Source organism: Gadus chalcogrammus, chromosome 5 (assembly GCF_026213295.1).
Source record: "Gadus chalcogrammus isolate NIFS_2021 chromosome 5, NIFS_Gcha_1.0, whole genome shotgun sequence".
NCBI lineage: Eukaryota > Metazoa > Chordata > Actinopteri > Gadiformes > Gadidae > Gadus > Gadus chalcogrammus.
This window is the reverse complement of record NC_079416.1, coordinates 9,238,889-9,260,892: the sequence shown is the minus strand read 5'-3', so window position 1 is coordinate 9,260,892 and position 22,004 is coordinate 9,238,889. Positions and strand designations below refer to the sequence as shown.

At 46.7% G+C, this 22,004-nt stretch overlaps 2 protein-coding genes and 8 non-coding genes across 11 annotated transcripts in view; all 10 read right to left on the bottom strand.

Moving 5' to 3' along the window:
• Positions 1-16,670, bottom strand: part of arhgef10 (Rho guanine nucleotide exchange factor (GEF) 10) — a 55,346-nt gene extending 38,676 nt beyond the window's left edge. Inside the window, exons 1-3 of one of the 2 annotated variants that reach the window (XM_056589851.1) lie at positions 16,396-16,670; positions 7,122-7,235; positions 1,750-2,055 (exon numbers count right to left, since the gene is read on the bottom strand). In XM_056589851.1, the coding sequence (XP_056445826.1) occupies positions 1,750-2,055; positions 7,122-7,233 (418 nt within the window). In that variant the 5' untranslated portion in view covers positions 7,234-7,235; positions 16,396-16,670. The remainder of the gene's footprint in view (positions 1-1,749; positions 2,056-7,121; positions 7,236-16,395) is intronic. The other variant, XM_056589852.1, reaches the window with a different exon arrangement.
• Positions 145-218, bottom strand: trnai-aau (transfer RNA isoleucine (anticodon AAU)). Its single transcript has one exon. It is a non-coding gene; the product is annotated as a tRNA-Ile (tRNA).
• On the bottom strand, positions 5,669-5,741 carry trnaf-gaa (transfer RNA phenylalanine (anticodon GAA)). The gene has a single exon. It is a non-coding gene; the product is annotated as a tRNA-Phe (tRNA).
• trnaf-gaa (transfer RNA phenylalanine (anticodon GAA)) lies at positions 5,840-5,912 on the bottom strand. The gene has a single exon. It is a non-coding gene; the product is annotated as a tRNA-Phe (tRNA).
• trnaf-gaa (transfer RNA phenylalanine (anticodon GAA)) lies at positions 6,020-6,092 on the bottom strand. Its single transcript has one exon. It is a non-coding gene; the product is annotated as a tRNA-Phe (tRNA).
• Positions 6,202-6,274, bottom strand: trnaf-gaa (transfer RNA phenylalanine (anticodon GAA)). Its single transcript has one exon. It is a non-coding gene; the product is annotated as a tRNA-Phe (tRNA).
• Positions 6,382-6,454, bottom strand: trnaf-gaa (transfer RNA phenylalanine (anticodon GAA)). Its single transcript has one exon. It is a non-coding gene; the product is annotated as a tRNA-Phe (tRNA).
• Positions 6,562-6,634, bottom strand: trnaf-gaa (transfer RNA phenylalanine (anticodon GAA)). Its single transcript has one exon. It is a non-coding gene; the product is annotated as a tRNA-Phe (tRNA).
• Positions 6,742-6,814, bottom strand: trnaf-gaa (transfer RNA phenylalanine (anticodon GAA)). Its single transcript has one exon. It is a non-coding gene; the product is annotated as a tRNA-Phe (tRNA).
• A 426-nt stretch (positions 16,671-17,096) lies between the features above and the next one.
• cln8 (CLN8 transmembrane ER and ERGIC protein) lies at positions 17,097-20,367 on the bottom strand. Its single transcript, XM_056589853.1, has 3 exons — positions 20,293-20,367; positions 19,347-19,966; positions 17,097-18,916 (listed from the first exon to the last, which is right to left on the bottom strand). Exons 2-3 carry the CDS (start codon positions 19,902-19,904, stop codon positions 18,590-18,592), a joined length of 885 nt encoding a protein of 294 aa, XP_056445828.1. The 5' UTR covers positions 19,905-19,966; positions 20,293-20,367; the 3' UTR covers positions 17,097-18,589.
• Between the last annotated feature and the right edge of the window lie 1,637 nt (positions 20,368-22,004).

The following is a 22,004-nucleotide window of genomic DNA, read 5'->3' as shown; positions in this document are numbered from 1 at the left end:
GTGAGAGAGACGAGAGCATTATAGGGCTCAGGCCAGATGTTCAGTTGACCAGAGGTTTCACCGTGACGAGTCAAGTCTAGCTCGAGTCGTAGATTTCGCCAGACAGCTTTTGCTAATTACAGCCTAGTGTGTTCTAAAAACAGCTGGCCAGTACGGGTATCGAACCCGCGACCTTGGCGTTATTAGCACCACGCTCTAACCAACTGAGCTAACCGGCCTGTGTTGGCTTGCTCACAAGGTCTGTTCTTTTTCAATAACGGGAGACTGGTGCCTTTTATCAGTTCCGATTCAATAAGATAAAAATCAAAACATAAAAATCCATACAAACAATAGTCAAAAATAATATCACAACAATTTCCCAATAACTCTTAACTGCTTACATAGTCTTCATGAGAAAAAGCTTTGAAAAGCAATACATTTCTCCATGACATTATAAGGCACCACCCAGCTGGGCCACCCAACCACACTAAAGCAGCGCTCCCCTGGAACGCTGCCGCCCAGCGTCTGGGGAAGAGAGCAGGCAACGGGGAAGAGGAGCAAATCACTGTCACTGTGTCCTGGGGAGGGCTGGTATATTTACGTGTGTGTGTGTACGTGTGTGCGTGTATGTGTGCGCTTGAGTCTGTGCCAAGCACAGGCTGAACGATAAGTGCTGCCCCCCCTCCACTCCAGCCCACAGTGCGTGGGGGTGACGGTAGGAATAAACAGAAGATACCCAGAGCACCAGTATCAGGCTGGTCTGTGATGGAGGCCAGGTCACTGCGGCAGCAACAACAAGGCTGAATATAGACAGCGTTCCCAGAGCCCGGCAGGGAGTCTCCTCCACACAAACACAACTAAAGTCATCATCCCTCAACCTCTACTCAGACTATGAGGGCAACGTTCACCAGAACGATGGAGGGGAAACAAAGCTGTGTGTCTGTGTCGAGATTACACAGCAAATGATGATAACGTGCACCGGAATGATGTATGACAACAAAGCTGCATGTTTGTGTCCAGAGATCACGCATGATGTATACATTATAGTCATCATAGTCCTAAACCCCTGAAAATAGACCTTGTAATCTCAAAGGGAATGACAACATGTAATATTGTCGCTGAGTCTTTAAAATGGGTACTGCAGTCTGAATTCACAATATACTGAACAAACACGAGCACAAGAACAGCCTGGCGCAATATTAGATTTGGGTACACAATTATTCAATTTTGACAAGGACAAGCAACCCCAAGTCCTACCCTGTAAGTGGATCAGCTTATGTGCACAAAATGACAACGCAAGCGCATCCGATAACAGATATATTCTACAAATATTAAATGCTTGCCATCTGTATCTCTCTCTTTGTGCAGAAGAATCGTACTATCAACAACGTGCTACCAAAACCTCACCCACTCAATCCCCCCCAACCATCAGAGCGACGCTAGTTCATGTCACACAGTTGAACAGCGAGTTAGAGCTGACAGAACTTTTTTTAATTCCCCCACCTACTCACTGGGAGGGACTCGAACTTATGTCAAGTGCAACTTAACATAAAAGGTTCACTTGTTTTTCTAAACACCTAAAAAGCAGCGAGTCATCAGGTTTCATGTGCTTTTTAAAGTCTTGGCACCATGCACCAGGTGTGATCTCCGCTTTTCAAGAGCTACCTCTCAACGAGGAACGAAAACCACAACAACGGGCCGGAAACAGAAGCCTGGCAACCCTATCCCCACCGCCGGCAGGCACAGAAGAGGTTCCTCCACCGCACCGACCTGTTCTGCCGACCTCCTCCGCTGGGGGCGGGGGAAGCGGGAGATCTCCGTCCTCCCCGAGGGCCCCCTTGGCGATGGACGCGGTCCTCGCCGTGACCGGTGGGGTGTCCTCTGGCGCGCTGGCCGGGGGCGGTTCCGCGGGACCCTTGACCCGTCCCGCCGCCACCGCGACATCCGAGGGGGTGTGGGCGGGGGCGCCGGAGGCTTCCGGGGCGGGGGGCGGCAGGTCAGCCCCGGTGACCTCATCGCCGCTGTCCTCAAACTCGAAGGCCTCCCCCTCGTCTTCGTCGCCGCCGTCCGCCAACACTAGGACAGACGGACAGATTATATAAACACACGCATGGAGCACGACGACCTGAAGAATGCAGATGTTTCAGGTTTCGCGGTGGAGCAGGTAACGTGAACCCTCAGGCGCCATTCGCTGAAAACAGGCAACACAGACTATGACCGAGACAGGGAGATGGCTAGTGTTCTGCGAAAGGCCGAGCACAACACATTGTTTGTGTTTTCAAAGCTGTGGCTCACATCCTGTCCTTTTGATGCATACGCTTCACAAAGCAAAGTCATAAAGAAAGTGAGCCACACGGAAACCCTTGGATCTGGTGTGTATAAAGCTCTCCACCACCAGGGGCGGCGAGGGGAACAGACACTTTGTGGTTGGTGGTTGTCTTTGCCGGGCTGAGGGTTATGAGACAGAGGCCTTTGCTTAGCCTTGTAATTAAGGGTGGAGTCCAAGCAAACTGCAGTGTGCCGTTTACTGTACAACTTTCACATCGAGGCAGTGGACTCAGATGTTACTTTGTAGTGTGTAAATTAACAACACAGGGTGTAACAACGCACACACCCTGGGGTCACACGTCACGGCTGGTGGGAGGGTCTCCTTGTGCTTCTAGACAGGAAGGGGGGACGCAAAAGGCTTGCCAGTTTCCACACTGAAATTAGGCCAGCAGGAAACTGGGATGTCACTCCCTCCAGAGACCGGGAATGTTGCCAGAGATTCCCCAATTCATTCCCCACCACCCTAGAAGCAGCCAGGATTGTGGATTATGCAGAATAACAAAATAATGGAATGGGTGTCGTGAGCCAAACTAATTTAGGGCCAATAAGTAGAAAGAGACATAAGCGCTGGTTTTGCCTCGTTCTTTAACTTGGAGTTGTCAAAATGTGTGCTTTAATGTTAACTTCCATGTACAATGTTGTTTCTAGAGAACCCCTGGGAAACAAGACATTCATCTTCAGGGGCTAAAGAGAGGTACAAAAGGACAAAACACACAAGAAAGGTACTTTTAAAAATTAAAAAATATTTTCCAGAAATGCTGGTACATTCAAAACAGGATGAAGGAGGAGGAACAGGAGGAAAACAAGGCACAATCCCCCTCCAATCATCTGTTATTCCAGCAACAAGCCATAAGGTTTTCTTATTCTCCAACCAGGTTAATATGTACTGTTACTCCTATTGAAGCTAAAGGTTGTAACAGCATCATAAAATAGCCCTCTAGGTGAGACCTGGGCTTTTCTTTATCTGCTCAACTTGAATCCCTAAGCATTCCAGACATTTCTTTGCTTTAGTGGCCGGTTGTTGAGTCAGTGGTCATAGCTAGATTGTATTGGCTCAACTAAATGTTCATATCCTCACTGTGTTTCTCAATGGAATTTGCAGGTTTGCTCCTAGAGTTCATTTCCTGGCTGCCAAGAGCAGAGGTAGAGAATCCCGACCACTCACAGCCATTCAGATGAGATAGCTGAGTTTGGGAGAAGTTAGACTGAAGTTTGTAAGATCCCAAGTTTGATTCTGGGTTTCGGCATGTTGACCCCCTGTAAAGAAAATCGTGCCCTAGGTCAAAAAAATTGAATTGAATTGAGTGAATCATTTAAAACTCTTTTTCAAAGTGGCACATATATTTTGTTTTATGGTCAACTAGTTAATCACTCTCAAACATACTTTAAACCCCTCAGCTCAGAACATCCAACTTAAAAATAAAAAGAACAGGCCAGCCTTACAGGCAGAGGGCCCAGTGTCTGTTCATCGACTTTGAAGTCTCCAGGAATCAGCAAATCACTTAGAGCATTGCTCCCTGGGGCCCTGACAGCTAGGTGTTGCACACGGTAGTCAGTGTGTGTGCATGGGCGGACTGGGGGGGGCAAACGCCACAGGCAAACACTGTAACCCCACCGTCCCCTGGGCAGATTGCAGCAGAAGCAGGCTGAGAGATGCTATCTCCTTCATGTGCAACCGTAACAAATAGGGTCGGAGGTGAAGGCCTAAGGACTCCTTTTCACTGGCACTCTGGGAATGGTTAGTTATGACGTTTGGCTTAGCTTATTATGCACCCTCACCTCTCCCTGTGTCACTTTAAAGTGAAACACAGCGCTGGGTTCGTGTGAAACGCAAGTGCAGGGGCTTAATCAGCGCCGATCTGACCAGCTGAACCGTGCCCAATCGGCCATTCAATACTGCATCAAGCACAGAGGGTGGATCATCAAACAGCACTGGTGCGAGTGTGCCGGCCCATAATTAATTAGCCAGACATAACAGGACACCCCCCCCCCCCCCCCCCACACACACATACAAACACACAGACAGACCCCCACACACACACATACACAATATGGATTCTGTTCTCTTGGACCCTTCTCCACCGTCACATAACGTTCTGTTCAACGCCAATCCGCTCCGGCGTCGCCCTGGCAACACTGCAAGCGGCCGCCCAGCTGGGGCTAAGCATTTCCCTGGCATGTGTCTGTCCCTGGAGGCCCTGTCTGCACGTGCGCGTGTGTGTGTGTGTGTTGTGCGCGCGCATGTGTGTGTGTATGCCGTGCATGCATGTGTGTGTGTCCGTGCGATGCCGCAGCAGAATTCTGCTCAGTACTGGAGGCACATTGTTTGGGATTCACAGCGGTACAGCACATTTGCCCCCCCCCCTCCCCCCGCCTCCTCACTGGTTCCATTGCCCACGCTCTTCAGAAGCGAGGAGGAGAGGAATGTGTTGTTTTCACATGTCGTTTATTGTCTTCCCCGGCTCTCCCCTGAACTACAAGTGGCAGTCACCACAGGCTGTTTGGTAGGCAAATCAACCGATTACATGACAATGCAAAGGGCGACCTGCAGCCAATGTCTGAGCCATCACGCCACCTTTAAACGCATGGTGCAATACAATAATAACCTGGTGTTGGCCAATAACATGTTTTATTGGTTTCATCTTTGTTCGTTTTTAATAATGCTTGGTAATTCAAGGGGTTACCAAAGAGTTGAATGTTTGCATGGCCTGTCATTGCTTTCAAAATACCATGGCCAATCAATGTCTATAATACGGCAGTTGTTTATCCGACCCGTCCTTGACTACATATAAGGTAGTGAAAATAAAAATGTTTACCTCTATGCCATCCATGTATGGACGATTTACAAACAAGTCTACACACTTTCAAGACTGTGTAAAAAAGCCACAATAGTCTCAACTGAATTTAACTCCATATTGTTTATAACAAATTGAAAGCAATAACATAAGAGATCTCTGTCTTCTACCTATGGCTCTGTTAAGAGACATAAACGGTTTTGAGTGAGTATAGATGTTTGCCAACTTGGTTATTGATCTACTAAAAATGGAACCGTCTAGTGAAGGAGCCAGTTTCAAGTGACCAACACACATTGTTTAAATATATGGCCAAAGTCATATATAAGACAAAATCACACACTCAAATCTCAACTGTAAAGAATACAATATATCTGCCGAAACCAGGGATCGAACAAGGGACATTTAGATCTTCACTAACGCTCTCCCAACAGAACTGTAACAGAACTATTTCAGCTGTGATTTTCTGATGTGATTGTGTAAACAATTTCTGTATATTAAAACTGTTTCAATATATTGGACATGTATAGGACAAAATCAAGCACTCACTTTAAAGAATATAAGATTACTGCCGAAACCAGGGATCGAACCAGGGACATTTAGATCTTCAGTCTAACGCTCTCCCAACTGAGCTATTTCGGCTGTGTTATTGTGAATTGATTGTGTAGACAATCTTTTAATATATTGCGAAAATCATGTATAGGAAAAAATCTGGCATTCAAAACTCAACATAATAGAACTGCCGAAACCAGGGATCGAACCAGGGACATTTAGATCTTCAGTCTAACGCTCTCCCAACTGAGCTATTTCGGCTGTGTTTTAATGAGGTTATTGGGTAAAGATAAATTATATATATGACCAAAGTCGTCTATAAGACAAAGACGCACACACAAAGCTCAATGTAAAGAATATAACAATACTGCCGAAACCAGGGATCGAACCAGGGACATTTAGATCTTCAGTCTAACGCTCTCCCAACTGAGCTATTTCGGCTGTGTTTTAATGAGGTTATTGGGTAAACATACATTATATATATGACCAAAGTCGTCTATAAGACAAAGACACACACAAACAAAGCTCAATGTAAAGAATATAACAATACTGCCGAAACCAGGGATCGAACCAGGGACATTTAGCTCTTCAGTCTAACGCTCTCCCAACTGAGCTATTTCGGCTGTGTTCGATAAGTTGCCTGGGTAAAGATTTAATTATATATATGACCAAAGTCGTATATAAGACAAAGACACACACACAAAGCTCAATGTAAAGAATATAACAATACTGCCGAAACCAGGGATCGAACCAGGGACATTTAGATCTTCAGTCTAACGCTCTCCCAACTGAGCTATTTCGGCTGTGTTCGATGAGTTGCCTGGGTAAAGATTTAATTATATATATGACCAAAGTCATATATAAGACAAAGACACACACACAAAGCTCAATGTAAAGAATATAACAATACTGCCGAAACCAGGGATCGAACCAGGGACATTTAGATCTTCAGTCTAACGCTCTCCCAACTGAGCTATTTCGGCTGTGTTCGATGAGTTGCCTGGGTAAAGATTTAATTATATATATGACCAAAGTCGTATATAAGACAAAGACACACACACAAAGCTCAATGTAAAGAATATAACAATACTGCCGAAACCAGGGATCGAACCAGGGACATTTAGATCTTCAGTCTAACGCTCTCCCAACTGAGCTATTTCGGCTGTGGTTGAGTAGGGGGAGGTGTCAAAAACGTCCTCTTATCAGCCAGGAAATAAACCCTGGGTGCAAACCACAATGGTGCACTGATCCCCCCTCTCACCTAAAACCAACCACAAAGCCAACTTCCTTGTCAGAAATTTAGGCAATGACATTCTGAACCCGTTCACCCGTGAATGTAATTTCATCTGAACGAGCTGTCAGACACAATTTATACTGACGAGGGTAGAGGGTGAGGAGAAGACAGAGGCAAGTGAGAATTACAACAAAGGAAAGTGGGAGTGGGAGTGCATGAGTTGTGGTTGACTTTACTTTCAGGTGGAGGGGGTGGGAAGTCTTCCACGTCCATGTTAGCCAGGGGCTGATCTCTCATGCACGCTCTCCAACCAGCAGTCAAATGGAGCTCAGCTATGCCCGTGCGCATCCCTATGGAAAGAAACACACACACACACACACACACACACACACACACACACACACACACACACACACACACACACACACACACACACACACACACACACACACACACACACACACACACACACACACACACACAGTGAGAAGACATTTAAGGAGACACAGAACAAAGAGGCAGCAGCGGAATGCTGAGGAATGCGCCCATACCTCAACACTTCACGAATGCACTCACAGGAAGTCCCGTGCACGCCTATTAATTCATGTTTCTCTATCAGAATCGCAGGGGGGCACAGCAAGTGGGGGGCGAGGGACTGTTCCTCCTGAAGAACGAGTACATCGACACCTCTGTACAGAAGGGCGGAATCCCAAAGGTGCCAGGATGCCTCGAACATACAGGTGTGGTCACACAGTTGATCAGAGAGGCAAGAGAAGGGAAAGGAGACCTAGCAGTGCTGTGGCTCGATCTCACCAACGCTTATGGATCCATTCCTCATAAGCTAGTGGAAACAGCACTGGACCGGCACCATGTCCCAGGTAAAATTAGGGACCTTATCTTGGACTATTACAAGAGTTTCAAGCTGAGAGTCACCTCTGGGACGGTCACATCTGAGTGGCATCGGCTGGAGAAAGGGATCATCACTGGATGCACTATTTCAGTGATTCTCTTTGCCTTGGCCATGAACATGCTGGTCAAGTCAGCAGAAGTCGAGTGCAGAGGTCCGATCACCAAGTCTGGAGTCCGCCAGCCCCCATCAGAGCCTTTATGGACGACCTGACAGTAACGACGACGTCAGTGCCGGGGTGCCGATGGATCCTTCAGGGCTTGGAGAAGATCATCACCTGGGCTCGGATGTGTTTCAAGCCTGCAAAATCTAGGTCCCTGGTGCTCAAGAGAGGGAAAGTGACTGATAAGTTCCGCTTCTCTCTGGACGGCACCCAGATTCCATCAGTCACCGAGAAACCCATCAAGAGCCTCGGAAAGACCTTTGATTGCACCCTGAAGGACGCTGCATCCATCAAGGCCACAAATCGGGAGCTGGAGGCGTGGCTGACAGCAGTGGACAAGTCGGGTCTGCCTGGTAAATTCAAGGCCTGGATTTACCAGCATGGTGTTCTCCCCAGGATTCTGTGGCCCCTGCTTGTGTACGAGTTCCCAATAACAACAGTACAGGGCTTCGAGAGGAGGATCAGCCGTTACCTCCGTAGATGGCTGGGCCTGCCACGAAGCCTGAGTAGCATCGCTCTATACGGGCACAACAACAAACTGAAGCTCCCCATTAGCAGCCTGAATGAGGAGTTCATGGTAACCCGTGCAAGGGAGGTGCTGCAGTACAGGGAATCCAGTGATCCAAAGGTCTCCCAGGCTGGCATCGAAGTCAGGACTGGAAGGAAGTGGAGGGCGCAGGAAGCAGTCGAGCAGGCGGAGTCACGCTTGCGTCACAGCGTGCTGGTCGGCCCAGTGTCATCTGGACGAGCAGGGCTTGGTAGCGTTGCAACCACACGCTACGACAAAGCCCTGGGCAAAGACAGACGCCGATTGGTCCAAGAGGAAGTAAGAACTGGCGTGGAGGAACTGCGTGCTAGCCAGATGGTGGGGATGCGACAGCAAGGCGCATGGACGAGATGGGAACAGGCAGTGGACCGCAAGATCTCCTGGTCTGAGCTTTGGCAAGCTGAGCCTTACCGGATCAAGTTCCTGATTGCGTCCGTCTATGACGTCTTGCCCAGCCCATCCAACCTCTTCTGCTGGGGCAAGGTTGACGCACCATCATGTCCTCTGTGCCTCAGAAGGGGAACGCTAGAGCACATCCTCAGCTGTTGCTCCAAAGCCCTGGGAGAAGGACGCTACACTTGGCGCCACGACCAGGTGCTGAAGGCGATAGCAGAAACCATCTTCACTAGCATCACCCAGAACAAGCCTCTCCGACCAGCAAGGCAGGCGATTGCTTTCATTCGAGCAGGGGAGAAGCCTAAGCCCAAGCCAAGGGGGGCAGCGGGACTTCTTGGAACCGCACCGGACTGGCAGATGAAGGCCGACCTGGGGAAGCAGCTCAAATTCCCAGAGCAAATCGTGGAAACCACCCTGAGACCAGACATAGTTCTGTTCTCAGATTCAACCAAACAGGTGGTCCTACTGGAGCTGACAGTTCCCTGGGAGGAGCGCATGGAAGAGGCCAATGAGAGGAAGCGTGCCAAGTATGCCAACTTAGTGGAGGAGTGCCGCAGACGGGGGTGGCGTGCCCGGTGTGTGCCAATAGAGGTGGGCTGTAGAGGCTTTGCAGCGCGATCTCTCTGCAAAGCATACAGCATGCTTGGAGTCACAGGTGCACGTCAGAGAAAGGCCATCAAGACCACCACAGAGGCAGCTGAGAAGGCCTCTAGATGGCTGTGGATCAAGAGGGGCGATCCGTGGGTACATGCTACTTAGACACAAGTTGGGACTTGATCAATCCCGGCTGGGTCGCCTGGTTGAGGGTGTATGATGTTGCGAGACCCGAAACACCCAATGACCCCAGGTTCCATCACTGATGATGTGTCTAAGTGCATCAATAGATGTATATTAAACTATTTTACCCTGGCCTGGCCAGTGACGTTCAGGAACAGACTGGATGACAACCATGAATAGTGTGGCGACAACTGGAGAGACAGTGGACAGCTCGGAGAGACGGCAACCGGGGTAGGAAGGGCCAGCAACCCAACCTGCAACTTCCGTGAGGAAGTACCCAAATCAGCTACGGAAAGCCTTAATGTAATATACCCCCAGGGATGCCCGAGAGGGGGGGAGAATGAGCACCCCAATAGGACGGACCTACAGTTAACGACAAACGCAGACGGATTATCGACAACGACTGCAGAATGTGTCTGCGGCAAAGTATGCAAAAACCCGCGTGGCCTGAAGATCCACCAGGGCAAGATGAAATGCTTGTTGAAGGAGCAACTGATACAGCGCACAGGGATCACCCCTGATGAGACGCAGGAGGAGCCAGGCCCGGAATCACCCCACAGTGCTCGGAACCTCCACGTACCAGTAGCCCCAGACCCAGGCAGAGTAACCGAACATCGTCGGGTCAAGTGGCCTCCGGCCAGTAAGGAGAGACAGTGGCTCCAGTTCGATGACGATGTGGATACGATCTTAGAATCAGCAGCCAAGGGCGACACAGACGGGAAGCTCAAAACCATGGCAACCATCATCATCAGCCTTGCTGTCGAGAGGTTTGGTACAGTGGAGAAGTTGGGTACCAAGACCCCCTACATGAACAACCGTAGGGCAGAGAAGATCAGCCAGTTAAGGCAGGAGCTGCGGGTCCTGAAGCGGCAGTACAAGGTAGCGCGAGAAGAGGAAAGGGATGCACTATCAGAACTTCGCGGCATCCTCAGGAAGAAGCTCACCACTCTTCGAAGGGCAGAATGGCACAGACGGCGGGGGAAAGAGAGGGCCAAGAGGCGGTCTGCCTTCATCGCAAACCCCTTTGGAGTCACCAAGCAGTTGCTTGGGCAAAAACGAAGTGGAAAACTTGTTTGTCCCAAAGAGGAGATTGACAACCATCTCTGCAACACATACAGTGATGCTGCTTGGGAGGAAGACCTAGGTCCCTACAGATCTTTGATAGAGCCCCCAGGACCCACCACAGACTTCAACAGCAAGGAGCCCAGTTGGAAGGAGATTCAGGAAGTTGTCAAGGCAGCCAGAGCCAGTTCAGCCCCTGGACCAAGCGGAGTGCCCTACAAACTATACAAGAGGTGTCCCAGACTCCTTCACCGGCTGTGGAAGATCCTGAGGGTTATCTGGAGGAGGGGAAAGGTAGCCCAACAATGGAGATTTGCAGAAGGTGTCTGGATTCCCAAGGAGGAGAATGCTAAGAACATCGAGCAGTTCAGAACGATCTCGCTGCTCAGCGTTGAGGGGAAGATATTCTTCGCCATCCTATCCCGTCGGTTGACGGAGTTCCTCCTGAAGAACGAGTACATCGACACCTCTGTACAGAAGGGCGGAATCCCAAAGGTGCCAGGATGCCTCGAACATACAGGTGTGGTCACACAGTTGATCAGAGAGGCAAGAGAAGGGAAAGGAGACCTAGCAGTGCTGTGGCTCGATCTCACCAACGCTTATGGATCCATTCCTCATAAGCTAGTGGAAACAGCACTGGACCGGCACCATGTCCCAGGTAAAATTAGGGACCTTATCTTGGACTATTACAAGAGTTTCAAGCTGAGAGTCACCTCTGGGACGGTCACATCTGAGTGGCATCGGCTGGAGAAAGGGATCATCACTGGATGCACTATTTCAGTGATTCTCTTTGCCTTGGCCATGAACATGCTGGTCAAGTCAGCAGAAGTCGAGTGCAGAGGTCCGATCACCAAGTCTGGAGTCCGCCAGCCCCCCATCAGAGCCTTTATGGACGACCTGACAGTAACGACGACGTCAGTGCCGGGGTGCCGATGGATCCTTCAGGGCTTGGAGAAGATCATCACCTGGGCTCGGATGTGTTTCAAGCCTGCAAAATCTAGGTCCCTGGTGCTCAAGAGAGGGAAAGTGACTGATAAGTTCCGCTTCTCTCTGGACGGCACCCAGATTCCATCAGTCACCGAGAAACCCATCAAGAGCCTCGGAAAGACCTTTGATTGCACCCTGAAGGACGCTGCATCCATCAAGGCCACAAATCGGGAGCTGGAGGCGTGGCTGACAGCAGTGGACAAGTCGGGTCTGCCTGGTAAATTCAAGGCCTGGATTTACCAGCATGGTGTTCTCCCCAGGATTCTGTGGCCCCTGCTTGTGTACGAGTTCCCAATAACAACAGTACAGGGCTTCGAGAGGAGGATCAGCCGTTACCTCCGTAGATGGCTGGGCCTGCCACGAAGCCTGAGTAGCATCGCTCTATACGGGCACAACAACAAACTGAAGCTCCCCATTAGCAGCCTGAATGAGGAGTTCATGGTAACCCGTGCAAGGGAGGTGCTGCAGTACAGGGAATCCAGTGATCCAAAGGTCTCCCAGGCTGGCATCGAAGTCAGGACTGGAAGGAAGTGGAGGGCGCAGGAAGCAGTCGAGCAGGCGGAGTCACGCTTGCGTCACAGCGTGCTGGTCGGCCCAGTGTCATCTGGACGAGCAGGGCTTGGTAGCGTTGCAACCACACGCTACGACAAAGCCCTGGGCAAAGACAGACGCCGATTGGTCCAAGAGGAAGTAAGAACTGGCGTGGAGGAACTGCGTGCTAGCCAGATGGTGGGGATGCGACAGCAAGGCGCATGGACGAGATGGGAACAGGCAGTGGACCGCAAGATCTCCTGGTCTGAGCTTTGGCAAGCTGAGCCTTACCGGATCAAGTTCCTGATTGCGTCCGTCTATGACGTCTTGCCCAGCCCATCCAACCTCTTCTGCTGGGGCAAGGTTGACGCACCATCATGTCCTCTGTGCCTCAGAAGGGGAACGCTAGAGCACATCCTCAGCTGTTGCTCCAAAGCCCTGGGAGAAGGACGCTACACTTGGCGCCACGACCAGGTGCTGAAGGCGATAGCAGAAACCATCTTCACTAGCATCACCCAGAACAAGCCTCTCCGACCAGCAAGGCAGGCGATTGCTTTCATTCGAGCAGGGGAGAAGCCTAAGCCCAAGCCAAGGGGGGCAGCGGGACTTCTTGGAACCGCACCGGACTGGCAGATGAAGGCCGACCTGGGGAAGCAGCTCAAATTCCCAGAGCAAATCGTGGAAACCACCCTGAGACCAGACATAGTTCTGTTCTCAGATTCAACCAAACAGGTGGTCCTACTGGAGCTGACAGTTCCCTGGGAGGAGCGCATGGAAGAGGCCAATGAGAGGAAGCGTGCCAAGTATGCCAACTTAGTGGAGGAGTGCCGCAGACGGGGGTGGCGTGCCCGGTGTGTGCCAATAGAGGTGGGCTGTAGAGGCTTTGCAGCGCGATCTCTCTGCAAAGCATACAGCATGCTTGGAGTCACAGGTGCACGTCAGAGAAAGGCCATCAAGACCACCACAGAGGCAGCTGAGAAGGCCTCTAGATGGCTGTGGATCAAGAGGGGCGATCCGTGGGTACATGCTACTTAGACACAAGTTGGGACTTGATCAATCCCGGCTGGGTCGCCTGGTTGAGGGTGTATGATGTTGCGAGACCCGAAACACCCAATGACCCCAGGTTCCATCACTGATGATGTGTCTAAGTGCATCAATAGATGTATATTAAACTAACAGCCAGGGCCAATTTATTGTCTCCCCTTCATCGTAAACAATTCGCCATAACTGTTGTATTTATTACTCAAATGATAGTGAGACTAAGACTTCCAAAACATAAAAAATGTTGAACTAATCTGGACTCATGAATCATCCCTGACAAATCTTACACCGTCACCATGCTTTGTATTTTAAAGGAATGTAATGCCAGTAGTAAAATTAAGGTATTAAATTAGTAAAATCCCCCCTTAAAACCTTTTCTTTAATTTGGCTCCTAGGATTGTCCTTCAGCTATCATTATAGTAGAGGTTCCCTGTTCCTGGTCCATCCTGCCTGACCTAACCATGACGCTGTCTCTGTTTTAGTGTGCTGCGGTGATCTTGACTGTAAGCCTGTCCACCCCACCTGACGGCTGCCAGCCTTCTCACCAGGCACCAACTAAACCACCAAGGACAATACTCACTTAAAATCTTGGTGCAGTGGTCAAAATGACTATGGCCAGTACGGGTATCGAACCTGCGATCTTGGCGTTATTAGCACCACGCGCTGACCAACCGAGCTAACCGGACATTTTAACCAATTGATGCAAACTCTGAACAATTTTTTTTTCGTGAAATACTTCAAGGGATCCTATGAGGAGGTTATTAAGTGACTGAGGGATAAAGGCAGGGCTGCACATACGGAACACATTCACATAATTGTGTTCGATGTGCAATCCGCTACTAGCAGTGTGGTAAAATAAATTCCAGTGGTGCACCAAGAGATGAGCAACGATCCAAAAGACCCCTTTGTCAGTTTAGTCACTGTGGAGCCATTTCAACACCAATGCAAATACAGCCGTAGATTACCCTGTGACTGGACAAAATTACAATATGTGACCACAGCCACACTCATTGTCAGGGTAATAAAGCTCTGAACCCATCTTAGAGAGCAGAGGAAGTTGTCACACTGTTTCCCTCTTATTAAAACCCTGACATTTCATAGGTGGTGGTTTTATTGCATTTTGGCTTTTGGGAGCTAAATCGACCTAGCTTCAGGACAATACTGTTCAATCTAGGGATTACATTTCCAGTGGGATTGTGTCAGCTGACATTTGCGTTCACTGCACAGTGAAGCACTATGGAATCGAGCGCTCACTCAATGGCCCAAACAACTACATTGACACTCATTTGACATTCATCAAAACCTTGAACATCCAACAAGATAATTTGCTATTGGATAAAGTAAGAGGTGCAGATGCATTAGTATAATCCAAATTGTCCCTGGATTAACCAATTGAGGCACCAGCAAGCAGGAGGTTAACCTCAACTGGGAGATTGTTGCTCCCAGTGGATACAGCTGCTGAACAAATCAGTGTGTAATAAGTGATCAACCTTCTAAATCCACCTGCAGAAGGCCTATGCTGTGTATGAGCCAGCTGTCACCGAGCAATGCAGTGTTAATTCATGATTTATACGACAGCCCAGCTGATTCTTTATTACTTGCAGCCTCCGTGACAGAACATCAACACCACAGTATACATGGCATTGATAGAATGTTAATGATGTGTTCATTGCCAAACAACATACCCATCATCCAACACTTACTTGGGCTATCAGCCATTCTTGGCAATACCCCATTGGCTATTATGTTGCAGCTGCATTAGTATTGGTATTATCTACTTTAGGCCTACTGATATGTTAAAAACATAAACCACCCTTCACTATTCATAGAGATGATGGGAAGATCAGCATGCTCATCAACATATCATTCTGTTAGGTGCATAACTACACACACACACAAATGGGCAGGCGGGCCTACATTGAACAGAGGCTGAACTACTGTAAACAGCATCTTGGCCAATGTCTGGGAACATGGGAGCTGGTTGGACCAAGAGGAAATGTCACACAACAGAACCTGTGTCTTCAGGACCTATCAATGAGTAGCCCTGTCGTACAAATGGGATTGGAGAACATGAAGAGTTTAAGAACTAGCAGAGATCCCATTGGTTACTGGGAATGTCGGAAATCAATGCTCAAATCCAAGATGCCCTTGCTATTTGTTAAGCAAATGACTAAGTGAGAGAGCGGTATAGCTACAAAGAGATCCAGCGTTTTCAACAATTCCCTGTTGTCGAGTGAGTCAATTTGTCGCACCATGCCATACTCAGAAAGACAAAAGAAGACCAAAGCTCGCCCCTTATCTATTATAAATCGATCCATCTGCAAACTCCCCACACGGCTTAACACAGCTAACATATGAGTGAAAGCACCCTTTGGCTCGTCTGAGCTGAGCTCTCAGTCGACTTGTTCAAACGCTATAAGCTCGGTGCACGATGAGGTGCTCCACTAATGTTCCAGGTGAAAGGCGCTTGGGAGCGTTTCACTGCGGAATGCCATGCATGACTAGTAGTAGCCTACATTTGTGGATCTTCCGGACGCCGATTGGCAACGTTTCTTCTCATAATATAATAATTTCAAAGAATGGCATGTCAAATATATTAGGCGTTTGTTTGTATGCATCTTGAAGGGCAATATTTAGCAGTGGAATACGGGTGCACTTGACGAAACATTCATTCATGTATGATCGGGGATGTACATATGCGTGTACCTGCAGTAGCGTATGCAAAGATTTGATCCCTCAAAACACAGTATTCCTTGAGGCTTGTTCATTTTTCATCCAGTATGTACAAATGTTACAGACTAGTATGTGAAAAGTAACAAACCCTTCCGATAATTAAGTATTGTTACAATATGCTTTTAAAATATGAAGTGTATTAATTTTCCGTTCTCTTGATGACAGTGTTGGAAACTTGGCCAAGACAACGCGCCACGTTAAAGACCTAGAAGACGGGAAGCTTGAAAATGAATATTACTTCTTCTTTTTCAGAAACGATATACATCGTAATTAAAGTTTCGAAAGACATATCTCTACGGAGTTATGGAAGAGTAAAAAAAGTTGTAGCATCACATTTAAACTTCACGGAATACAAGTGTAACTTACCATAGGAAAACTCGTCTAATAGTGTATTATGTATCCATTTGCAATTCTAGGCAATAGGTCTAAGAACAATTGTTTTTTTCTTTCAAATACATAACTAGCCACATCAAATACTAACTTTTCAATACAGTCGCTTCCACTCGATGCAAGCTGATTCCATCCATGCAGAGCCATGCGGACTTCTGGTTGTTGATTGGTTCCTATTGGAGAATACATACTGTAATTGGCTGGAGGGACTGTCAATCTCAGTCACAAATTCCAAAGTGCTCACGTGACATGTGAGGTGGCTCCTTAGAAAACAGCTGTCTGGTGATGGATGAAATGGGCTTCGCTAGATGCTGTAACTACACACATTTTGGGTGGAGACAACATTGAGGAATTTAAATGGTCGTCTATATATTCAAGACCTATGGGGTAACTTCAGTTAGTACCGCATTAAAATTACTAACTCTGCATAAAGTAAAATGATATGTTATAAGAATAACAATTGACCACATTCGCTGACATTGTGATTTAAAAGCATCAGCAACATGATTTGAATACTGCAGTTAATTGCTTCACTACCAACATTTAAGCGTCATAATAAAATCTTACCTGAAATAAATATCGGATGTTATTGAACAATAAAAATAAATCCAATTCCGCCATCTCGTGGCAATATCCTACACTGCAGAATTTGCCAGAAACAATTAGACTATAAAGAGGGAAAAACGTATAGGTTTTATGTCGCAGTTGAAGTGTTTATTCAACGCAGCCACATTTTGCAAGTCAGCTACTATACATGTGACGGAGAACACTTTTGAACAATCATTTGAAAACCAATAATATAACTTTTTTTGACCATTAGCAGATCGAATACATCGGACATTGAGTGCAGCTTAATGTCCGATTTCTCGGCATGACATTGTAAGATAATTTCTTTTTAAAATAAAAAAGTATCTAATCATACACACTTCAGCAACGCGAAAAGGAATTAAAAAAGCTGTAGTCCAGAAGCATTAACAGTCAGAATAGAAAGCCTATTAAAAAGTGTAGCAGGAGGACTACACTTATCATGCCGTGCAAAACCATTCACCAATATAAAATATTTCCATCACTCAAAAGGGGATACTTATTGCTGTATTTCCAAGATACCAAATATAATACCAATCGCACAAATTCCAAAAAGTTTCAGTTAAACGCTTAAGTAGTTGGATATTCAATGTCTATATTTCTCCAGAACCTGCTGTGTGTATTAGTCCAAGGATCCTTGAGGTTCCTTCAATGAGTAGGGGAGGATCCCATGTCAGTATAATAATACAACCTTCAACTGAAACGGTCACCGGCAACAGACCCCATGTCTGAACTGATCTAATTATGTTTAACCTAGCATTAATAAGACTGAACGCATCTAAAATGGTTCAATAATAACTGTTCACGTGAACTGCCAGCTGTCTGCCAAGGCTTTGTCATACTATCTCCAGAAAGTGTTGTTTGTTGCTTGTCCTTAGATATCATGGTAGTCCTGAATGTTATCTTTTGCTTGTTACTCCAAGTCCACTTAGGTTCCCTTACTGGACCAACCTGTTTGTGTTTAAAAGTTAAACACAATTATTATATTCTACAATATGAAGATATGTAGGTTTCAACACGAAAGGGTAGTCTCTTTCAGAGAAGCTAAGGCAAAAAAAATAAAAAATAAATAAAAAAAGCATTCTAAAAAGTAACAAACATTCTGTAGCAAGCTGCATATTTCAATGCAAGTAAAGGCCAGGAAAAGTAAAAAATCTCAGACCATTTAGTTTCACTGCCTCCAGGAAGTAGGGTTGAGCAGGGTCAACAAAATGATCAAGAAAACGGATGAGGAAATGATGAAGTGGTGTAAAAATAAAGGCTGATCAAACAACTTCTTCGTCGACGTGTGTGAACAGCATGATTTCATCGACCATAGCATGATGGTAAGTGACACCCTGAAATAAAATGTAATTTAACTAAATCCATTTCAAGGAACAAGTATCTTCATTCCCAGGCCCTTCAAGATTAATTTAATACAAGCACATTATGGAGTTCCAAGCTAACTTTAACCACCTCTTGGTCACACAAGGATACCATTTTTAATGCTAATAACACACTTATCTTGTAAGGTTAGTTTTCCTCCCCCCAATGATGTAAGCACCCCCACCACCATGTCCGACCCCACCGCCAAGACCCCGGGCAATCAGCTGGTGTGGGGTTTAGAGGGGCGCCTAAACGGCTCCCCCGCCGCCGAGCCGTTGGGCGCGGGCTTGTTGCTGAAGTTCCAGTCCACGGGGTTCAGCAGCTGCATGGTCTTCTTGTGAGTCCAGATGGGGTTCAGGACCACCGTGAGGAGGGCCAGGCCCGTGAAGTATAGGGTGCGAGGGACCAGGGGGTAGATGGCGTTGATGGCCGTCCAGTGGCTCCAGCTGACCCACCACATGTAGTAGGTGAGCACCATGCGGCAGTGGAACATGTGGATCATCACCCACTGGTTGGCCCTCCAGAACATGCTGCGCGCCCAGCCGGCCTGGTGAAAGGAAGGAGTAGATACAGAGTGTGATGTGGGTTTGGATGAAAAACACGTGGTATAATTGTCCATGATTATTATTATTATTTATTTTTTCTCTCACTGTCCCTCTCTCATATACTTTTTGTTGTTTACACACAAAAGTGGAACCCAGCCATCCTTGGATGAAACTGATTTTGTTAGAAACTAGAGGGGAAGTGTAAAGATCCTTTTGGCGTAGGCCGGTCATGATCCCACATATGTGGCTTTGCAATTAAGGGAACTGGTGATACTTTTTAGCTTCCTCTTTCTGAGGGTCCTGCTAAATCCAACAGCCAGATCAATACATTACATACTTATGAGGATTATCACACTGTCAAACTCAAAATGAACTGCTTGTAGGCATGACCCCCATAGTGTCCCTGATTTGCTTTGAAGAGCCAGTCCTTACCTTCAGTAACATCCAGGATATGCAGGTGAACGGCGTGCTCACTTCAAGCAAGAGTGTAATCATGGGCAGGAAGTGGCCCAAGGGGTCCCATATCAGCAGGCTGACATATCCAGACAGGGCGAAGAAGTGATGCGTCGCCAAGGGGAGGTCGAAGGATCGGAAAACCACATTGGAGGCGTGGAGTGCCATATTCTCAAAAAAGAAGAACCCCGTGGCAGTGAGCACGTTAAACCACGAAAAGTCATCTTTGCCACTCACTTGGTCTCTGGACACCGCTGAGTCCTTGGTCAGAACACAGAGACCCGCTATCGTACTCTGGATCCCAAACACCGCCCTCGTAGCAGCCAGGTTCCAGAACACCTTCTCCTTGGTGAGAAGGGAACGGTATGTCCGAGAAAGCACCACTGACAAGAGGTGGCAGATTATAAATACTACCGTGTAGAAAGCAAACCCAAGACCTACGAGGTGAAGACGGACGTCTAGCGTATAGTAGTCCATGTTGGACTGGCCAGAGCTGTCATCGAGAGACAGCGGGGGTACTCGTGCCTCAATGGTCATTACTTCTCAGGAAGGGCGATGAAGTTGAGGTGGATGCGAATGTATTGTTTGCGACAAATCATCTGCAACGGGACACATGAAGGCTTGAATATAAATACAACCGAAAACCCACAACAAACAATATGATTAGCAGGTGGAACTATCTAAGAAAGATAAAATCGCTAATCTACAACAAGAAGAGCCATTCAACAATTCATTTATGAGCCAATTCGCACGAGATCGAATTCCAGAACCGAATTCCAGAATAAGACAAAGAGTGCACATCAGTGACATACAGTCCGTGTAGGTTCATAGGCAGCGATACTTCCACTGACCAATGATAATGCCACTTGAATACCAATGTAACAAACTAAGAAGAAACGGCCAAATTAGGGAACGCGCAACTTACCCTAAACCATAACTTTGTGAGGCATGTTTTTGGTTCATCACAGGACTTCAATTTGGTCATATGACTTTATACCCGGAAGTCCCACCTACTGTTTGTTTTTTTTGTCCAATGGCGTTAACCCGTTCTACTGACCAATCCTGATAAGTCAATCTTCGCTCTGCAGTTTTTCTGGCCAAAGACAAATATTGTCAAACACATGTGTTGTATTGCAATATGAATTTTTATAAAGTAAATACGATAGCAAGAATGCGATCGATGTGCAAACATAATTAAAACAAACAGAATTAATATTGAAATGAAACCAAGTCAAGTATATTAGGTTCAGCAATGATCATGCAATACATACGTTTACATAGTATTGCTGAATAATACATTTAATGCATGTGCATTAAATAGGAAGTTGCTCATTTGTTGCTTTGATTATCAGCTGTAAATCGCTGAAAGCAAGACATCTGCTAAGGGAGAGGCCTACATAACCAGACTGCATATCAAATAGTTCCAAAAATATGTAGCGGGGTATCAGTTCCCTTAATCAAGTTCCCTAAAGATAAGTTCACCCACCTTCAAAGTCGTATGACATCTTGGTATTTCTTAATAAAGCTAGAGGAGGCAATTTATTTCAAAAGCACTTTTGTACATATTTGATGGAAATTATGTAAATTAATTATATTACCACAAAGGATCAATTGGGTTTTTCATCACATCCCCACAGCAATCAATTAATCAAATGCTCTGACAAAAACAAAAACAAAAATCCAGTATCTGTGGTTGTCGCAGCCCTGTAATAAATCGTTAGACTTAATTTAATCATCCTGAATGAAATTATTTGATCTGTCTACCCACCTATACCTGAACATTTACGATAGGAAAGCAGGGAATGCTATCCCACAGTTGCATGCAGCAGCAACATTTAATGGATGCACCATCCTGACGTTCACAAAATAATATTATGAACATGGCCAACAATTATTTTCACACAACCATACTAGTTGGGATTCACATAAATAAATATGATTGAACAGGAGGTTAAGCGTGAGAAATCATTTTCAATGGGACAACCTATTTTCTTTCATTTTTGTGAGGGAGCCTTTATTCTTTATTTTATTTAAATTCCGACCTTGGTAATTAAGTAATATTTTTCACCAGGTTGTCAACATTGTAAGAATTTACAGGATGAGGAATCTAAGATGTCTTTCTTTGGAACATTAGTTTCAGCAGGGCAGACTCACGCCCATAACATTAGTCTTCGCTTAATTGTATGGTGTAAAGTGCAGTCGGGTTTTCTTAGCAGCAGTCTTCATGAAGTCTCCACATCTTTTCTTGACCTTATGACGTTTTCAGTCAAGGAAAAGTGGTCAGGAAAGGACATAGGAAGTGATTTTTTTGCAGATTTGAACGAATCCCTTTTGATAAAGCTAGCACTATATTGGTTTTGGGGGAGTCGCTCTCGAGGGAGGCCAGAAGGGAGGGGTGTGAATGATAAAGCCATCCAGGTGCATGTGGTAACCCCCAAAACCTCTCTTTTATCCTTGCGCCTTATATGGTCATCTGGTTCTAGTCCCAGGGGCGAAGTCACACCTCACTGTACTAGCACATATCATTTAGAAGCCTAACACTCATTGTCAGTTTTGAATTCTTGCACAATAAAGTGTAGAAGAGACTAAAGTTGAAGCTATTAGTTCAAGTGTGCCAAAGCCGGGTTGCACATTTGG